The sequence below is a fragment of the Siniperca chuatsi genome, linkage group LG2, assembly GCF_020085105.1.
Source record: "Siniperca chuatsi isolate FFG_IHB_CAS linkage group LG2, ASM2008510v1, whole genome shotgun sequence".
NCBI lineage: Eukaryota > Metazoa > Chordata > Actinopteri > Centrarchiformes > Sinipercidae > Siniperca > Siniperca chuatsi.
The window spans coordinates 17,870,218-17,891,309 of record NC_058043.1 but is presented as its reverse complement, the minus strand read 5'-3'; the positions used below and the strand labels follow the sequence as shown (position 1 = coordinate 17,891,309).

General features: G+C 40.8%; 2 protein-coding genes across 12 annotated transcripts in view; one reads left to right on the top strand and one right to left on the bottom strand.

Moving 5' to 3' along the window:
- The first annotated feature begins 4,441 nt into the window (after positions 1–4,441).
- On the top strand, positions 4,442–15,143 carry eps8l3a (EPS8-like 3a). Of its 5 annotated transcripts, none has more exons than XM_044221146.1 (20): positions 4,841–5,183; positions 5,874–5,958; positions 6,071–6,144; positions 6,238–6,302; positions 6,391–6,549; positions 8,955–9,104; positions 9,201–9,265; positions 9,349–9,476; positions 9,569–9,657; positions 9,895–10,000; positions 10,114–10,187; positions 10,318–10,392; positions 10,873–11,018; positions 11,960–12,086; positions 12,192–12,238; positions 12,320–12,416; positions 12,524–12,628; positions 13,759–13,844; positions 14,440–14,572; positions 14,701–15,143. In XM_044221146.1, the coding sequence occupies exons 2-20, from the start codon at positions 5,894–5,896 to the stop codon at positions 14,710–14,712; spliced, it is 1,803 nt and encodes a 600-aa protein (XP_044077081.1). In that variant the 5' UTR covers positions 4,841–5,183; positions 5,874–5,893; the 3' UTR covers positions 14,713–15,143. The 5 variants fall into 5 exon arrangements, with proteins under 5 accessions (XP_044077085.1, XP_044077081.1, XP_044077079.1 ...); XM_044221144.1 differs by having other exon boundaries at positions 4,849–5,183; positions 9,569–9,720; XM_044221145.1 differs by having other exon boundaries at positions 4,854–5,183; positions 9,352–9,476; positions 9,569–9,720.
- A 1-nt stretch (position 15,144) lies between these two features.
- LOC122887636 (AMP deaminase 2-like) overlaps positions 15,145–21,092 on the bottom strand; it is a 37,543-nt gene continuing 31,595 nt past the window's right edge. For all 7 annotated transcript variants that reach the window (XM_044221109.1, XM_044221100.1, XM_044221134.1 and 4 more), the window contains 3 exons: positions 20,054–20,227; positions 19,764–19,874; positions 15,145–19,489 (listed from right to left, as the gene is read on the bottom strand). In XM_044221109.1, the coding sequence (XP_044077044.1) occupies positions 19,274–19,489; positions 19,764–19,874; positions 20,054–20,227 (501 nt within the window). In that variant the 3' untranslated portion in view covers positions 15,145–19,273. The remainder of the gene's footprint in view (positions 19,490–19,763; positions 19,875–20,053; positions 20,228–21,092) is intronic.

The following is a 21,092-nucleotide window of genomic DNA, read 5'->3' as shown; positions in this document are numbered from 1 at the left end:
ATGATTACAAATGTGCTAGACTTCTTTCTGGGCAAAAAGAGTAAAATATATCAGCTTTGTACAATGCGGCATTGTTACCTCATCCCCTCTCAAATAGCTGTTAGATATTGACAGTAGTTACATGTCTAAACATGGTTTACTTTTCTGCTCCAGCTGACTGACTGGTGAGGCTGCAGGTTGACAGATTTTTTTTAGTTGACTGCAGCTCTACACCTTCTGGATGTGCTCATGCAACATTGCTGACCTCCAGTGGTTTAGTTCAACAGAAAATGAGTATAATGTGTGATATGTTTTGGTCCAGTGTCCACATTAGTAGAGCTCCTGAACCTCCAAAGTGAGGTTGTTTGTTGTTAGTTACATTAATCGTTTTCCAGCCATCTGACAATAAATGCCAAATATATCATTAGATTGACCAAATATACAGTATAAGTCTGTTCCATAAATAAATACCATAAATATTCTTTATATTTAACAGCCTTGGTGGAAGAAGTATTCAGATACGTTAGGTAGATACTCTGACAAAAAATACCACAGTACTCCATCACAAGTCCTGTATTCAAAATGTTATATAAGTATCAAAAGTAAAAGTACTCATTAGGCATTAACATGTAAGCAGAATTTTAATAATTCCCTCTGAAATGTAGTGGAGTGGGAGTATAAGGTAGCATACAATTGAAATACTCAAAGTACAACTACCTCGAAATTGTAATTACTGTAATTACAGTCCTTGATGTACTAGTATTTTCCACCGCTGTGTAGCAGGCAGGTTGGCTGTGGATTGTGTAGGTTATTTAGCCACGTGTTCTGCTGATTTTCAGGATGGAGGATATTAATCTAAAACAAGCTCTTATCATTACATTGCATTTAAACTGGATGATGAATAGGTGACAGGTGTTAGTTCTCGATTTTGTATCGTTGTCACACATATTATGACTCCCCTGTGAGGTCCTTTGAGCTAAATATGGTCACGTTGTTTGCCCTGTATTCATTACATTACTTTCGTTCTGGTTCTTTTTCTAACGTGATTTCTAACGGGAATTGCCTCTGGCGGACCACTATGAAGCTCCAATGACACCACGTCTGCCCGTGACAGACAGGTCGACCTGTGGGAGGGGACCAGCCCCCTCAGCCAGGTCATTCTCGCTTTCTTCCCGTGCGGGGAAGCTACCTAAGCTCCCTCAGTGCATCCAGTCAGATATCTGCTTAACAGCTAAATAGCCATCCAGTCGAGGCGTCACGTCGCCTAGCGAGATATCGGCAGCAACTCTGGTTTGTGCTAATAAGCTGATAAGCATTAAGCTGTGAGTGGAATAGCAACCGCGTCGTGGCAAGCTATTCAAGCCGGCTACCGCGTATTTATTTTCTATGTAGCCACAGTATCTCAGGCTAACGGATCATGCAAGCCCAGTGGGTCAGCTTGCATTAGCTGGTGGGCTGGCTGACTTTGGAGCACAGCTAATGCATAGTGGTGGGCTATCCTCCGTACAGCATATTTGTAGTTAGGCTAATATCGACTATACTATCAACTAGGTGCACCCTTGCAAGATGTTAAATGACGAGCCTTGTGGTGGTTTTATTATCTCTCTAGGCTACCACCTAGCTTCCCCTTTTTGTTTCTCCATTCCAGGCGACATGTCTGTGCTTGCGGCCTCCACCAAAGGATCCGAGCCGAAGGAGAGGCCCGCAGCGCCTCCCGCCCGTGCCCTGCGTAATGTGGAGCAGCCATTTCGGGCAGGGACCCAGCACCCATTATGCATAATGTGCATGGGTGCTAAACACGCCTAGGCCTTGCTGGCCCCAAGTCTATGCACACTGCGCAGCAATGCCTGAAAACATCCTGGAGAGGAGACTGAGGGTTGCAGTGGTGAGTGTTGGTAGCCAGGATCCCTGCCTGGCTGCTTCTGCCACCGCCACTAAAGCATACCCTTCTACCCATCAGCTGCGAGCCACTACGAGCTGGGTGGACATGATGGATGAGGGGGATCCGCTGGACATGTGCCTGTTTTTTGACGGCCTCACTGGGCCGGGGGCGGAGAGCGATGATGTAGATGGCGAGTCCGGGTCCGACATCCTCGACCTGAATGAGATGGAGGAAGGGAAGGACGATTCCACCTTCTCATCTCAGCAATCCAGACCAGCCAGCGCGGCCGAAGCAGCTTTTTCATACTTACCGAATGAACCGTCCTTTTTCAAACATTTTCTTCCTTTCCTCCAGGACCAGCATGTTCTGTTAAAGTCGGACAACACCACAGTGGTCACGTTTATAAATCGCCAGGGAGCCACACGCTCCCGGCAGCTGTACAGGTTGGCTTGCAAGATAGTTCCGTGGAGCAGCTCCCGGCTCGGGTCGCCACGTTGCAGGAGTGTTGAACAAGGGTGTAGATCTGTTGTCCAGAGGACATCCTCTATTTGGTGGAATGGAAGCTCCATCCCCAAGTAGTGGAACAAACATGGCAGAGATACGGTCAGGCTGCTGTCAATCTCTTTGCATCGCAAGAAAACGCTCAGTGCCCTCTGTACTTCTCCCTGGCGGATGTAAATGCACCGTTGGGTGTGGATGCACTGGCTCATCTGTGGCTGAACGTGCTGTTATAAGCGTTCCCTCCCCTCAGCCTGATCTCCCCCACTCTGGCCAGGGTGAGGGAGCTGGGCCTGTCACTGTTCCCGATAGCCCCACGATGGACATCCAAACACTTGGTGGCAGAGATGGGGTGTGCCATAAGCTCCCAGTTTCTAGGCCCCTGGTACCATTGTGGGATGCTCTCTCACAACATCCATTAGAACCTTTATATGGCGTAGGTTTAAAGTTTCTTTCACTTCACTGCACTGTTGTTAGCTCTGACTACGGCTAAGCAGGTGAGTGATTTACAGGCGTTGTCGACACGCACGGCCTGAATGCAGTTTGCTCCGGGGTTTTCAAAAGTTTTTACGGCCTAACCCAGCTTTTGTACCTAAGATGGTGGAGTCTGCGTTTAGGTGTCCCACAGTGGAGCTGCAGGCTTTCCACCCTCCGCCATTCAGTATAGTGGAGGAGCGCAGGCTGAATACGCTATACCCCGTACGGGCATCACCATTTTATGTTGGCAGGTCAACAAGCTTCAGGAGAAGCGATCAGCTGTTTGTGTCTTGGGCTACACCCCACAAAGGAAAGACACTGTCCCACCAGAGGCTGTCCCACTGGATTGTGGAGGCTATAAGGCTGGCTTACAGGTGCAGGGGCCTGCAGCCGCCCTTAGGGTTGAAGGCCCACTCCACCAGAGGCATGGCTACGTCGTAGGCACTTTGTAAAGGAGTTCTGGTTGAGGATGTTTGTGCCGCGGCGAGTTGCGCTACATAACATACGTTTGTGAAGTTCTACAGATTGGATGTCTCAGGTCCACTCTTAGCGCATGCAGTACTGGAGACTGGGGCCTCAGGGACTGTCTAGTGGGGTCTCAGATGGGAGTCTGGGAGTCATATGGCTCCGGGAGATTATGCAATCTGGGAGTGGGCCATATCTCCCATAGTGAAACACCGAACGACATCAGAAAAAGAATGTTGGGTTACTTAACATAATCCCTGGTTCTTTGATAACAGTGAGGTGTTTCACTATCACTTCCCTCCTTGTAGGATGAGGGAAGAAACCGGTGTAGAATGACCTGGCTGGCTGGTCAACCATGTTATAAAGACGGATCTACCCCACGGATCTACCTGTCTGTCATAGACAGACGTGGTGTCATTGGAGCCTCCGTAGTGGTCACGTCAGAGGCATTCCCCACAGTGAAACACCTCACTCTGTTATCAAAGAACCGGGAATTACCTTAAGTAACCCAACGTTAATGTTTGGCAGTGTGATTGCTCCTCAGTTGACATTAAAACACAAAAGGCTGGTGTGGTTTTATTGTGAAACCGTTCTGCCAAATGGACTGACATTATTTGATATTGAAAACATTTTAAACTGGATGTTGAATAGAGATGAACCTGACTTTGGTAGGTTTTCATTTTGTTTATGTAACTAAAATACAATATAATGTTAGTTTTAAGTTTTAAGTTATGACCCCCCCTGAAGAGAAGTTGGCCTATCAAAACTGCAATGAATACTTCCTTATCCAAAATTCTTCAAAATAAGACGGTGTAGCCCCTCATTCGTCCAGGAGTGTTCTATCGTAGAAAAGGTTTCAGTCGTAGTCATCTGGACACTGTTTTCAGAATCAAGACGTTTCGGCTCCCATCCGGAAGTCATTCTCAATTCAATCACTAGGCAGGTTAAACAGCAGAAACTCAGGGTTTAAGTAACACAGATTAGCTTAAATTTCTGAGTTCTCAGACCATTTTCATAATTGAAACGTCTTGATTCTGAAAACAGTGTCCAGATGACTACGACTGAAACCTTTTCTATAATACTGCCTTATCTTTTCGTCCTCCGTAGATCTATTTTTAATTCACTCTAAAGAGGCGATCACACAGAGGTCTAGACGCTAGAAATGCGTCACCAGCAGAACCAATGTTTTCCTATGGTACGGCGCGCCTGGCGTGCGCTCCTCTTTTGCGTGTCGCGTTTTTCTAGCGGTTTTTAGACGCGCATAAAAGTTATTATTAAGTTATTATTCTCAACTTTTTAATGTAAAGTGCGGAGTCGCACCGCTCGTTAATGCCAAACTTGGCCCAGGCAGCCAATCAAATCAAGCAAGAGGCGAGCTTGACTACTTTACCACTTTCTTCCTGTTGCATTTGCAGCCAGGTGAATCTCTCTGGTGAGTATAATGCCGTTTACTATGCCGGTAAATAGACGAACAGTTGTTGTTGAAGGGGCGCACCAGCTGTTGTGGCGTTTTTGAAGCTGCTGCGCCTGTAGCGGTGTGTTTTTGTTAATATTTAACGGGGGGGTGTCATTTATAGACCTGGAAACCTTTAAGCTTTTCCAGGGTAAGGTGTTTTTCTCAGTATCTGGTAACCTTTGCTCAGATGGGATGCCACACTAAGATCTCACACCCTCAACTGGGTTGGCTCAGTATCCCACAGATCGTTTTGCTACTGACAGTGGACTTTGTCCTTCTCTTTATCAAGGAAGTCTTGGGTGCATTATGTTGTTCACTCAGGTACAGGATTAAAATACGAGTTGTATTTTTACTAATACAAGGGTATTAATATAAGGGTAAATAATACAGAAGGAAGTAACAACATTCACCTGCCAGACAACAAAGGTAAGAGCTTTTGACAATAAATCTCCATAGTAAACTGGATATGTCTTTGTTATATGATCTGTAATGAAGGGTTGCTGCGTGTTTGCACTTCATTTAAGACAACTCAAATAAAATCCACATTACCATAAAATCTCAAGAATAGATCTTATTAGAACAGATAGAAGACTTATCTGACTTACTTACTGTGGAATGTTCTTAACCATTTGCAATGTATTTGTGTTTGAAATATGTTGTTTGTTTTATTGTATTCAGATCGTTTACCTTCGGCCTGATTTAGTCTGCATTTGTGATATAAAACAGTCTGCAAACCTGTTTTTAAAACATACAAACTCTTGAAATATTCTAACAACACCATAAAGATGTCAGGTTGATCAGAATGCTGTGTTGCTAGGTGACTACAACTAGTTGATAATTATCAACAGCTATTTATTAATTTAGTGCTAATAACCAAGGTGTTGTTTGAGCAAAGACTCATTTTGCTTCTGACATATGTAAAAGTTTCTCAGCTAAAACTTAACAAAACTTGATATTTTTAAGCTTCACTCAGCTTTGATTAAAGACTGATGGCTCGACAAACCTCCCAAAATAAATGATTTCTAGATTTATGTCAGATGCAGGTTGTTGAGTCAGCTCATACCATTAACATTACACATTCATGGTGTGTATAATTCATATCATATGATATTGCAGCTGTTAGGTCAGTACTGACAATGATCAGGAGTAACAGTCCCTTTGACAATGACACCAGCAGCTACGCAGGATCGATCCAGTCTAAGTATGTATTTCACAATTTGTGTTTGATTGATCAATTGATTGATTGTTTCATTCATTACTTACTTTATTAGCAGATGAGCGATGTTGTAAATTGCTTGCATTTGTTGTGACAGTGGTTACTCCACTATGGATGAGGTGTCATCACAGGTGTCAAATCTGTCGAAACCCAGTGGAAAGTCAATTTACTGTAAGTTAACACTGCTGCACTTGACATAATCAGTGGGTACACCTGTTCAGGTTAATCTTATGAATGACAGAGCTCTGGTTGATGTTTTAACAGTGCAAAGGAAGGAGTATGTTGCATCAATAAACAAGATGATGGACAAATTTCAGTACAGAGTGGAGGTATCATATGCAACATTATCCATACAAATGTGACCCTTTTTGGATCATGCTATGTTCAATGTTGTGCGTTAATGCCTCTCTGCTGCAGCATTTGTTCACTTGTGAGCTGGATGGGAAGGAGTTGAGAAGCGTGGCTGACTGCGTGGAGCGGCTGAATCTGCTGGACGGGATGGGTCGTGTGTGGGGTCAGAGCATGCTGCTGGAGGTGCGAGGTGCTAAACTGCTGCTCACAGACAAGCAAACCAAGGTAAGCGGCATTTGAGACCTTCAGACGAGTGACAAATTAAAATACAAATCTGATGGGAGTAGTCTCTTCCTGTCGTAAGGCGAGGTGCTAAATAGAGGTATGTGGACCCAAAAGCAGATGACAAGGAAGCGGTCTCAGGGTGAAGTAGCCGGATGACTACCGTGTTTATTGTGGGGTGGTATACAGGCAAGAACAGGCAGAGGTGAGCAGACAGGTAATGAGCAGACAAAAGGCAGATAAGTACCAGATAGCATGGGTGAAAGCAGGGGAGTGAGTCCAAGGTGGGAACACAGTTCACAGGGGAGCAGGCAAAATCCAAAAATCCAAAATCCAAGAATCCAAAAAAAGACCACAGGAGAACAAAGAATCCAATATAAACTCACTGACAAGGGCTCAGCAAGGACCACCACCATGTGTACAACAATAATCCAACACAGAACAAAGAAAAGACCCAGACTAAATACCCTAGGGGAGGTGAGATAACAAGACACAGGTGCCAACAATCAAGGGAGGACCAACAATCAAAACTGGAGGGAAAACACAGACAGGAAGTAAAAACACAAGACACACAAGGGAAGGAGACTACTACAAAATAAACCAGGAAGTGATACACCTAAACTACAACACTTCCAGGATGCCAATGACCCCACCCAGGGCATAAATGGTCACTGAATGATTAGATGAGTACAAAAATTGATGTGAATCATATGTTATAGCCTTTACAGTCTAGTCACAAGTTCTCTTATCTTCAAACGTGGCATCTGTTTCCACTTCTACGCAGACGACACGCAATTCTATATTTGAGACTGTCCTTTCAAGAAAAACGCCAAAATCAGTTGTTTCAGGAAGTTCCCAATAACGGCATATGTTGCGACAAAGCCCTCTAGCAGCCGTAGGAATTATGACATCTTGTCCATCTGGAGCAAAGGAGGATATCAGGTGACGTTATTATAGAAATGTCGGACTGTAACGTGGGTCAATGTTTGTTTCTTTTAACCATAACTACTATGATTGTTCCCTAACCTTAACCATGTGGTTATTATTGTAACCATGTCATCAAAGGTCCTCCAACTACATTATATTTATTTAGCTGACGCTTTTATGAAAGAATCATATAAGTACATCAACTTCATCAAATATGCTGAACTGCTGCAAGTGCTACATTTAGTAACAGTAAGAGATAGAGAAAGGTTGTTTTTTTTTAGTATTTTTTATACATTTTTATGGGCCAAGGGTCTGAATAGATGGCAAACCTTATAAACAAAGTAGTAATTTTAATCCTAACCACAATGTTTCCCTAACCTTAAAGGTCCAGCGTGTAACATTTAGGAGCTATTGGCAGAAAAGGAATATAGTATTTATAAGCATGTTTTCGTTGGTGTATAATCACCCGAAAATAAGAATCGTGTTTTCATTACCTTAGAATAAGCTGTTTTATCTACAGAGGAAGCGAGTCCCCTTCCACGGAGGTCGCCATGTTGCACCGCCATGTTTCTACAGTAGGCCACAACGGACAAACCAAACACTGGCTCTAGATAAGGCCATTTACGTTTTTCGTGACTTTTACAGCCACCGTAGTTTCTCCAACACGCTTGAAAGGGGAGGGTGAAGCGAGCAGTATTCAAATGGTTGCAAAATGCAATTTCACAGCAAGATGCCACTATATCCTATACACTGGAGCTTTAACTAAGTACGTATTTGAACCAAAATCATGATCTTTCCCTAAACCTATAACCAAGTCATTTTTGTGCCTAAACCTAACCAAACCTCAACCATAACATTGTCACATCATAAAACAGTGATTTGTAACGGTACACTAACAAATTATTTCATTCTGTCGATAGGGGCATCAGATCAGACTGTTGATCCCTGTCGACAATCTTGTAAATTGCATTTCAGAAATTAATGATTGGAAGAGGTCAAAATCTCCTTCAGTTAAGGTTTTAGAATTTGGGCTATCTCCTGCAGACTCTGGAACAGTCTCCCTATAGATTTGAGAATGTGCCCCTGGTTTATAATTTTAACAAAACTTAAAACTCATATTTTCAAACTTGCTTTTAACTAGAAACTTTAACTAGTTTACCTTACCCACCTTTAAAATCTCTCTTATTTGTCTAAAAAAACTTTTTTGCTCTTTTAATACTCCTATTTCATGCATGTCTTTTTTGTCTGTATTTTTTGTTTTTTTGTGAAGCAAATTGTTTAGCATCTTTTTGTATGAAAATGTGCTATCTAAATTCAGTTTTACTATTATTAATATAAAATGAAGGAATATCTTTTGGTAGAATGGTGTGCTCTAATAGAGTTTATAGACTTGTTTTTTCCTTTAATTTATCACTCATCTGTGTATGTGCAGAGATATATGAAGTGGTTTGTGTGTATAAAAACCTGTTGTGTTTTCTCAGGAGGAGCTGGAGTCCATGGCTCTCAATGACGTCCTGGAGCTAAAGGCTGTGCTGGATGCTGGAGTGTTTAACTCTCTGCTCACAGTGTCAGTCCAGACCAGGAGAAAACACACCACCACTGTCTTCATGTTTCAGTGCGAGGATGTCAGGGTGAGGACAAACCGACGGAAATGGCAGCTATCATGACTATTACGTAAAAGGAATAAGAAAGAAATGGGTGAGTAAATGTTTTTTTGTTGTTTACAGGCTGACTATGTTCAAAGGGATCTCTCACGTGCCCTGTCACAGAGAAGAGAGGATTCAAGCATCAGGTAGGAACCTAAAGTCAGTGAGAACAAATACCTGAAACTTTATTAATTTGTTTTCCTCAAAACACCTCTCACACTTTTTGAAGCAGCAATGCAGGACTTACGGCTGCACATGAGGAAATGAAAAACCTTTGTAATGCTGCAAAATCTTCTGAACATAAAGAGCAGAAGCCTGCAGTTGACTCAGTGCCCCAATGGATGGCTCCTGACTATGGTGAGTCTGTGACAGGAGATATACAAATGCTGCGTTGATCAATAATGATGGACTCAAAATCAATACAAACATTCAGTCTCCTTTGGACATAGAGGAGGATGACGTCTCTGAGCCTGAGCTGGTTGTACCTCAGGAAGAGGAGGAAGAGGAGGAAGATGAGCCCCCAACTCCCAGAGATGAGGTACTATCGCTGCAACCTTTCACCACCGCTCCACGCCCGTACACAGAGCTGGACAGGAATGTAGTGAGTGTTTCCTTTTGTAGTCACACACAGGAAATGTGCAAGCTATATTTGATACACTGATAACCTGTGACCTATTTTGGTTTTTGTACATTTTAAGCAGGATACATGTTTAGTAACATTTAAGAGAAGAAGAATGTGGAAATTATCTTCTTCTTTCTCTTCCTTTCTCTCCAGGATATCCTGAATCATATTCTAAGTGACATAGAAATCTTCATGGGACAAGTAGCTGCGGTAGTAGCTAAAAATGCAAAGAAAAAGAAGAAAAAGAAAAAAGGAAAATGTAATTTAATGCAGAAAATAAAGGCAGACATACATGTAGACCTAAATTAAATTGTTGAAATATCAGTTGTGACGGCGTCATCATGTATTTATTTTGGATTTTTTTTTTTTAAGCCATGGACGGCATGCCCCCTGTAGCAGAATTTGCAGCGTGTCTCCATAAGATCAAATGTGGTTTCAACCTTCTGGTATGTGTCCTTAAACACATTTCCATACTATCATCATTGTCGGCCTTATTCCTGTTCACTTTACACTGTACAGTATGTGTAACAGTGTTGCTGCTGCGTATTATGTATAAATATGTTTTCGTTTTGACAGGGAGAGCTCAATGGAAGGATTAATAATCCCAGTGCTCCTGAATTTGTTCACTCCTTCTTCTCCACATTAACATTTGTAAGTGCTTACATCTTTTAAATTTGAATAATTGTTTTTAGAATTTATTATCAGTTACAAAGTTCAAAATGCACATAAAACCCTATTCTATCACATACTATGGAGATTTAGATTATAGATCTTCATATACCAGTTTGAAAGAATGCATTACCACGTTCTGTTGTATAATTAGCTCAGAAATTGTTATTTCATTTTCTCTTTATAGTTAATGACTTTTCTATGATAGCTATGTTGTATGTATGTATGTTGTATGTATCTAAAATCAGCTATTCATGAATATATGTTGGATCCAATTTATTTGCTTAATTGGTTGACCATCATGTCTGCATTGCCTCATCAATTCATTGTGGGAGCTGTAATCCAGTGTGCAGACACCCTCTGCTCCTATTTAACCAAATCTGTGACCCTGCACCTGGCCTAATTACACAACTACTGCACATATTTTTTGTTAACAGAGTGAGGTATGCTTTTCCTCACCAGGTGGTATCTCACTGCCCTGAGGATCTGCCACCGACCATTGTGGCACCGCTGCTGACGCCTCAGTGTATCCGTCTGATGAGTGAAGAGGCCTCCGCAGACAACGACAAGCTGTGGCAGTCTCTGGGAGACGCCTGGAACATCCCCAGGTGGGACACTGGACACTGTTGGACCTTTATTTCTGCATGAGACCAGTGGGGGGAAAGTAACTGTACATTTAGTACAGTAAGTACTAAATGTACAAGTACTGTACTTAAGTACAGTTTAGAAGTATTTGTACTTTACTATTTCCATTTTATGCTACTTTATTAATATTTCTACTCCATTACATTTCAGAGGAAAAAATGTTACTTTTTAGTACTACTTCATTTTTAGATGAAGATTTTACATAAAAAACATACAATGAACTTTATTATTATTAAAGATTGAATCAGTGGTTCCTGACTTTTTTGCCTTGTAAAAAAAAAGCAGTGTTTAGTTGGGACCCCTTGTTTCAAATGTCTGAGTTCCACCAAAGGAGACATTTCTCCTCTAAACTTCTCATATGGTTGCATTTAAATAACTGTTCATTTCCCAAAGAGGTACAATTGTCCAATATTATTTAAAAAAAGCAAATATTTGAGAAATATTGATACATTTGTGTAGCATAACTTTGTTTTTTTCTTCTTTCCTCTCTCATTAATCATCTCACAACCCCCAAGATTTATCTTGTGATCCTTTGGAGGGGAACCTATGGACTAAACCTAACTGGATATAAGTAGCTCCATCTAAACTAGCTTCAACAGTAAAATGCTGCTTTTGCCAGTTTTCTTTTGATTTTACTTTTGATACTATTAGTTTATTTTGCTAATAATACTTTTATCTTACTCAGATTTACCTAACTAGGATTTTGAATAACAGACATTTACTTGTAAATAAGTATTTTTACATTGTTGCATTGGCACTTTTACTTAAGTAAAGGATATGAGTACTTCTTCTTCACTGCTTCTACACTCGCACACTTCGGTTTGGTTTAGTGTATCAGACTGCTGTGTGTCCGTCTGATAAGTCTCAGGGAAATAATCAGTTATGATTTTGACAATATCACCAGCACCAAATGGCCAGAAGACGATGAGGACATCCCAACATACACTCTGGAGTTCTCTGACGGCTGGCAGCCCCCTGAACCCAGAGAACCTGTGAGCAGAAGGGAGAGTCCACAACCTGCACCCAGCCAGGTAAACCTTCACATCAAACATTCAGTGTGACTTTAGCGCAGGTAGACAGGTAGTTTGGGCAGAAGGAGAAAAAACATAACAAGACTGTGTACTTTTTCCGTGTAGACTCCGTGTGCCAAGTGGACACCATCACACCCCCCGCAAAAAACACGGTACGCACAAGCACATAAAGAATAATTCAATTAAATGTGAATGTTTTTAACCCTAAAAGGATGCCCTGATGTGTTTTTCAGCTCAGGTCAGTTAAAAACGCGTCCCATGCGCGTTATGTATGACTTCATTTCAAGAAACCACCGAGAGCTCACTGTCAGAAAAGGAGAAATAGTTGAGGTGAGTATTAGTGACCTGAACCAACTGCTCTTTCTCTGTTTCTTTTCTCCATTGCTCAACTATTCTTCTTCAAGACCCTGGCTAGTCTTTGCTTTGTCCGTCCACAGCTGCTGGACATGTCGAAGCAGTGGTGGGAAGTGAGGAACAGCAGAGGGGAGGAGGGCTTTGTACCCAATAATGTCCTGGAGGCTCATGATGAGCGACCTGTCGAGGTGGGTACCACCAACACCACAGGTAAAATTAAACTCAGTATTACAGGAATCTTCAATAACTGGATCATTCAATCACTGGGTAATCCTGACAATGACAGTGAAGAAAAGCAGCAACTTCACGGTCAGAAAACAGGATGTCAGTCTGAGACTACACTTTTTCCTCAACCACTGGTGGGAATGCAATTACTGTACTTCAGTAAATTGAGCATTTTCTACTAACACAATAGGCTTATGTGTAGGTGTGTGTCACTTCCTCAGTGATTTTGACCGACATTTACCAGATTAAATCGGAGCAGAAAAGTCACCACTGCAGTGAAAGAAAATTCAAATATGCTCAGAATGATTACAAAATGTAAAACGTGACTCACAGTATGTTGATTTAAACTGCATCATTTGCAAACCGAATGACAACTCTAACTGTTAGGGTTAACAATCTAAAGGACCCAAAAGCAGGACGCAGAGAGAGAGAACTGGATGTTAGTTCAGTCAGTCTTTATTGCAAATGATACAGTAGATCACTTGTAGGTGAGAGCTCCAGAGCAGGCAGGATTTCTAATAAGGCCCTTGGCATACTGGCAGGACTCTGAGGGCGAAGGCGGTGGGTAGAGTGTGCTGGAGATGGCTCGAGTAGCGCAGTAGACAGAGGTGGAGGCAGCTTGACTGGAGACCGAAGAGACTCTGGCTGAGATCACCGGCAGGAAATGGATCTGAGGCAGAGACAGACTGGAAAAAAGAGCAAACTAGAAAACTAGACTGGTTCAGAATTTGGCCGTAGCGAAAGTACCACAATGGTGCACTGAGATGATCTGGCGATGGTTGAATGGTAGAGCCGGGTAGATATATTGTGAGACTTGATTGGATGATGAGCATCAGGTGTGCCGGTGATCAGCAGCAGGAGGGAAAACCAGAGCGCCATGCCCAGGCCAGCCCACACACACACACACACACACACACACGAGACAGAGAGAGGACTGACAAGGAACACGGGGAAGGGAGAAACACAACAGAGCACACAAGGATAGGAGGAGAGATGTGGCTAAACTTGACAGTAACATTGTTGATTAAGGCTGATTGCTCTCGAATTTCCATTCTTACATTTCAGTAAAATCATTATCGTTCCATGTTCTCAGCAAACTGGAGGTTCTCCTGTCCTAACAAAGAAGTCCAAGCCTGCAGAAGTGAAAGCCTGGCTCGAAGACAAGGGCTTTAGTAAAATGTAAGTACACACACAGTTAATAAATGTAGTATTAAATTAATATATGCAATAGAAGCTAGATTAGATTTTTTTTTCAACTTGATAAAAGCTACTAAAATCTATGGCCATAAGTATATTACATTATATTATTATCATTATTATTATTATTATTATCTAATATAGTGTTATAGACTTCCATCAGCCTTTAATGATGCATGTACATCAAAATGTCTTGATGACTTAAATCTTTGAACAGAAAGCCTGTATTAAAAATGGAGGTGTGGGGTTTAAAAGAAGTGGGCATTTAAGATGCAGGTGGGGTCTAATGACAGACACTATCGAGTTGCATTATGAGAAATGCAGGATCCAGTGTTTTTGGAGCTTGACCCTTATTAGGGACTAAAAGTCAGGATATACTGGCTTCTGCCGCTTTGATTTTTACAATTGTGCCCAAACTTTTTGGAGCTGCAATACGAAATAGCAGGAATTTTTACCTTTTTTTTTTCTTCTTCAATTGAAATTCAGTGGTAACTCAACCGACACAAATAACACTTTTCCTGCTAGAATGAACCCCAGCATTGATTAACGACAGATCAATATGACTCATCTCTTACAGCACTATACGCTGTCTGGGCGTGCTGAGCGGCTCTATACTCCTGGGGATGACCAGAGAGGAACTGAAGACTTTGTGTCCAGAGGAAGGGGGGCGAGTCTTCTTCCATTTACAAGCGGTCAAGTCTGCCATGGCTGTAAGTGACAGACCACGGTGCAGCTTCATGTGTCTCCACTGTTCGTCTGGAGATGTATTATTATCACACTGTTGAATGCTGGTGTAAACACAGACACCCCCTCTGACTGTTTTGTTTCAACACTGTAGGCTGCCATTTAAGTGGGACCAACAATGCAGTAAGAGAACATCAGAGAGGAAGAACAAGAAGAATCACCGTGGACCAAAACAAGTCACCAATGATCAAACACTGTAAACTTTCAGATAATATTAATCAGAGAGATTAGGTTTACAGCTTGTTTGGCATAACAGATTATCCTCTGAAACCTTTTGTATTTTGTCACATTCACAGAATGTGCTCAAAAATGTTTAAGGTCAGCATGTAATCAAATCAGTTGGCAAGAGTTACGTTGAAGTGTAAATTTAAGTGCACTTAGACGATTTAACCAGCTGTACTGTGCTAATGGTGTGTAGTAAGACATTTAACAAAGTGTAATGGTCTGAATTATGTATCAAATGATTGGGTGAGCAAAAAGCCTATCTATGTGGTCATTATGGAACCTGTAAATAAAAGTCATGTTTGACACACAAAGGTTTAGTGAATAAACATGCTTTATTTTATTGTTCAGACATTACACATGAACCTTAAACCAGAAGCATCTGAATCTGTTCAACACTGGTAATCCATTTCAGGCAATTATATGGTTACAGATCAATGGACAAAAAATTAGGCTAAATTAAAAATATAAATCATATGTCAAAAAGTGACAAGACTGTGTAAAAACAAAGATACTTTGAGAAAAAAACAAAAATATCTTGTGTGTGAGCATCAGAATACTTGTAATCAATGCACTGTGACGTTAGTGCACAGAAATATATCAATCTGAATGTATTAACTACAGAAACTGAACTAGAAATCTGTGAATACAGTATAGTATATATTTAAATAATTAATATTTTTTGTGTAGGCATCCAAATAATCACTGTTACTGCTCAGAGAATATTGATGTGTCTTTAAATGGTCTTGTCTCTTGTGAATCACTTGTGCCGTTATTTCCTGGAATTAATCGATTAGTTGATTGACAAAAAAATTATTTATTAGCAACAACTGTGCTGATTGATGTTTTAAATAATTTTATAAGTAAAACAGACCAAAAACTTCTCAAAAATGAAGATTTGTTGCTTTTTCTTTGTTGTCTATGAAAGGTGAATGTTTTTGGGGTTTGGACTGTTCAATACCCCGTGCACTATGGGGAATTATATGTGGGCATTTTTCACAATTTTTTTTATATTTTATAGACCAAACAATTAATCGAGAAAATAGCCAGATTAAGATTAATCAATAGTGAAAATAGTAATTAGCTGTGGCCCTGCTGCTGCTGAGGGCAACACAGAGCAGCAACATGACATTTATCAGAGAATAGTATTTGTGAGGTAAGGCGCACTATTGTTGTAAAGCTGAATGGATGGAAACTGAATGGATGGAAAAGGTTTAGGTCAGTCCGGATCTAAACTGTCTCTCAGTGAAAACGTACTTATTCCCATATTTACCTCGCAAAATGTTACAAAGTCAGCAAGATGGTTGTTAAACATTTAAACTAGGAAAGGCCAATAACAAAATGAAGCTGTAATAATTAGACATAACTACACTTTGTGCTTCAGTCTGTGGACGGATGCTGTCAGACAGTTAAGGACAAGTCAGTGTAGATCAGTGGTTAAAAAGAGTCTTTGCAACCAAAAAAAACAGAAAAAGCCAACTATTTAAAAATTAGGGTTTTTATGTGTGTGTGTGTATAGGGGTCAGATTCTGACTTTTGGCTTTAAAGTAAGAGGTGTCTATCATGGACCTATCTATCATGGGCGCAATAGATGTACTATAATATTAACTGAGAATGATCAGGAAGTGAGAAAAAACGGCTACTATAATATCAAATATGCGGAACAGACACTAAAATATTGTGTCTAATTAACAAATTAAAAAGGCTAACTACTAACTACAATAAAAACTATGATCATGACATAATGTTAATTCACAATGATCGACAGAAACAAAACTAAGTGTCAAACCTTGACATCAATATATTGTGAATATAAAATTTCTTATCTCTATATCGCCTTTAAAAAAATACACTTTATACATGGAATCCAACAAACACACAAATTTCACCATGTTCGTGTTTGCACAACTCTGGTGTATTCGTTGAACACTTAGAAGCTACTGTATTCTTGCTGAACTAAGACGGGTTCTCATCTTTTATCCTAATCATCTATAAAGCGAACATGTATATATATATCAATACATTAAAGTTGGTTATTCAAATAAAGAATGACATTTTCTCATTCACTCTCCTCGTCTTGGCAGCAAATATTACTCGACAGTAGCATCTAGGTTTAAGAAGAATGCTCACAGTTTGATGGGAAGTTGGACCGCGTCCAGTGGCAGGATGTGATGACATATACAGGATGTGAGTGTACAATACAAAATGTGATCCCAGCTTTGATCAGATTTGGGGCGAGTTAAAAAAAATTTAAAGGCTACAAGAACCATGCAACAGTCTTAACCATGTCCCAGCATGGTTTTCTGATTTCTACATGGTGAACAATGCTTAGTTTAAATCTGTTTGCTGTAATATTCAAACTGACTGGAAAGCTGGTCGGCAGCCCAGAAATAGTTAAGATGCTTCACATTACAGCTTGCTATAAACAACTCTTTCTCTCCTGCCATCCATTATTCATGCAGGCATGCAAAAAAGTACTTATAAGTAGAGAACTACAAACAAATCAACTTTCCTCCTCAAATGAAGGCCAAGGTAAAAGCTATTTTACACCGAGCATGCAGCTAGGTGGTTTCAGTTCCATTGGCGTGGATAGAGGCCTACTGTATATGACTGAGGTGATAGAGACATAAACTGGGCATGCAGCACCCAAAGCTAAAAATGAAAAGGCACTGTGAAGTCTTGGCTTGGTGCATATGTACAGTGCACTGCATGCAAAGGGGGAAAAAAAACTCCATGTCTTTCTAGTTTACCCGCAGGGGAAGGAATGAGTGAAATCAGGAGGGACAGAGGGTCCATGTCTTCATGGCCACAGTGAGGTAACGGTAAGGGCGTTCTCCTCGGACGATGCTGAATTCATCCACATTCATTTGTGCTGTGGTTAAAGTCTACAATGCACAGTTTCCCTTTATATCTCTTCTACCACAGAACTATAACATCAAACCAAGATGATTTTCAACATTTACTGGAACTTGTTGCATTTGCAGCTAGAGGACAGTTTTCTTCATGGAATGTTTGCAGTCAACCACAGGACGTCTGCTTCTCTCCTGACTTGAGGGCGATGGAGTTTCTCTCTTTTATGTTACTTTCTGAGCTGATTAAAATCACGGAAGAACGATTCTGTGTGCGCAATTTGGCTAATAAATGATCTGAAACCACACCAAGCACTATGCGTGGCTGAGAGAGGCTATACTCTCTTGTTATACGACTCTCTGATTCAGTTACTGTATATCTCCAAGCTTTAAGCCACCCTGAAGCTTAAAACTTGAAACCTGCCAGAGTTTGTTGTGTAGGTATGTCCAACCTTCACTAATAACCCCACTGTATTCTTTCAATAAAACTGCATCTGTAATCCTTCATTATAAGTTTGTATAACGAAGATGATAGATGCACTAAGTTTAGTTAAACAGCATGATTGTATAGTGGAAGATAAACAACGTTCAGAGCCGATTGGCTGTGAAGAAAGTTACAGAACTACTACATGCTATGTAATGTCTCCGATATTCAAACATATCGCAGAGATCTGATGGCATTGGCCGGACAGGATGGAGAGTCAAACGCATGAACTGAGAAATAAAGACAACATTGCTTCCCTGCTTTTCATTCACAAAAAACCCTGGTGCTGCTCACCTCTGCTAACCCTCATTATGCTGACTGAGACTGAACACGTCACAGAGAAAAATAGAAACAGATTAAACTGCACCGATTGTGAAATTCTAGGCCAAAACCGATGTTTAAAATAACAATTTGGCTGATAGCTGATGTTTTGTTGTTGTTTATTTTGTTGTTGTCATTTATTCCCCATTTTGTGCCAGGGAAACAAAGAAATCTTTATTATAAAAAAACATTGAACTGTTTTAGTTTAGTTTAAGTCATTCAGCCAGCCCTTCATTACACTACCTTTGAATGAGCATAAATTCAATTATGAAACAACCTTTAATACAACCTTCTTTCATGTGAAAAAGATTATTTTTTTGAAAAATAAGTGCTTCAAAAGCCTTTTTAGCCTGCTGCTATACAACAAATAGAAAATTGATGCGACACAACAGATAAATATCGGCCACTGCCATCGGTGAATGTCATCCTATTTGCCAATAGGCCAATATCGAATATTGGCAGATACTGATGTTCGGCCGGTATATCGGTGCATCCCTTGAAACAGAGGTTATAAAGAGCTGGGGAAAACCTTGACTATAAATTTGGAAACTTAATAATATGGGGTTAAATCAAAGTACGTCGAAGCTGGAGTGCTCTGGCAGAACTGTATCCTTGGCTTTTTGGTAGCTGTGAAGCTGTCAGTGTGCGGCATACTTCTATAGTGATGGTTGGTGGGGTTTATGCTGTATATAGGATGAACGACAGAATTACTATCACCTCTCTTCATTGTCATGCTGGGGGGACCACAGGGTTGGGGATTTACAGGAACCCAAGTCCTGGTGACTGTGATTTCAGCGTTGTCCCGGGAGTGGGGCCATGGACAGAGAGTCCTCCTCATCAATAGTGTCCAGCTCTTCAGTGCGCACAGCGTGAGTGATGAGTTGAAGCTCCTCAGAGAGTGTCTCGCTGCGGTACGCCACTCGGATATCAGGGACGTTGGTACGACGGATGTCGTTGCTCACAGGACCCTCCTTAGAATAACTGGGGCCAAGCCAGTAGCTTTTGGCCTGGAATTAGGAGAAGCTACATGAGTGGGAAGCTCAGGTACAAGCAAAACACACAATATCTGACACAAAAATCAGTAATAAACATATAATTGTATTTTTCTGACAATGTCACCAAAAACTGAACATTATAAACTTCATAAAGGTAGAGTTTATGGCTGAGCTGCTGTATTGAATTGCATTATAATGTACATGTGTACCTAATAAAGTGGCCATTGAGTGTATGTCACCTGATTAAATACACAAAATGAGAAGAAACTAGTTAAACTAAGTTTACCTTGTGTGAAAATCCACTCATGAGGACACTGTTTCTTGCCAGCTCACACATGTCACAGGAACTTAGTTTCCACACTTGAGCAGCAATGCTGTACTCCTCCATCAGAGGCTCCTGGGCCCAGACAAACACACACACACACACACACACACACACACACACACACACACACACACACACACACACACAGAGAAAAATGTCATTTCAGCCTCATCACTTCTGATCATCTTTTTGCAGTTTGTACCTTAAATGTAGGCCATGTATAGATTCAGAGAAACTTCCTTCATACTGACCTTGGTGAAGTGGAACTGAAGAGGATCATCAGTGGACAGAGAGACCATGAGGCCTCTGGAAAGGTACTCTGGCAGCGGGTTGCGATGGTAACTGAGGAACAGGCTGTTGTTACTTAGTGGTGACATGGCGATGCCAATTTGAGCCAGGTAGTAAAGATACTGCAGCACCGGGGCCTGATGAATATCAAATAGAGAGAGATCATGAGAGACAAAGACAGAGACAGATGAATGAGTAAATACAGCTGCAAGCCACAGTCACGGGTTGATATGAGTAACTCTTTTTAACAGCACCAGCATTAGTTAAGATCTCTTATGCTCTGCTGCATAAAGTCACTAGTTAAGACCACCTGTCACACACACTAAATGGTATTCGCTCTCTTTTATTCCACAGGGGATACAGCAGTAAAACCAGAACTTTGTACGGAGTACGTAAACTGGAACTTTTTTCAAAATTTATTGTTACCATGGTCTGCTTTTATATTGTTTGAACATTTTTAACAGTTTATTATGGAAATATAATTTATGTTGTTCTGTGGTTTTATTTTGTGGGTATTTGTTTCCTGCCATTTGGTAATCAGCATTGGTTGATTAGGATGGGAGCACTGTAATTTCCATGTTTTTAGGGAAGAATAAATTGAACCTTGAACCTGTTTGTAATTCCCTCAGTGAAGGCCCAATAATGTGTATCTCTCCTTATACTTCCTAAAATATAATGCAGTCCAGTCCAATACAATTGTAACTAAAAATTACCATTATGTTTAATTAACTGCTCTCAGCTCTGACACAGTCTCAACAAAATTTGAAAATTATGCATGTCAAAAAGTAGTATTTATAATTCAGGTCTTCATTTAACGTGTTCACCCATTAAATTTTTATTCAATCTCTCCTTGTAGCTTGGTACGGCTCACCGAATCTCGTTGTACATGTACAATGACAAAGGTATTTGTTCGTTTGTAATACACTACAGGGTCTGCAGGAAACATTGAACTAACTCTTTCAGCAAGCTTTCCAAATTAGAACGTATTTTGAATGTCATACA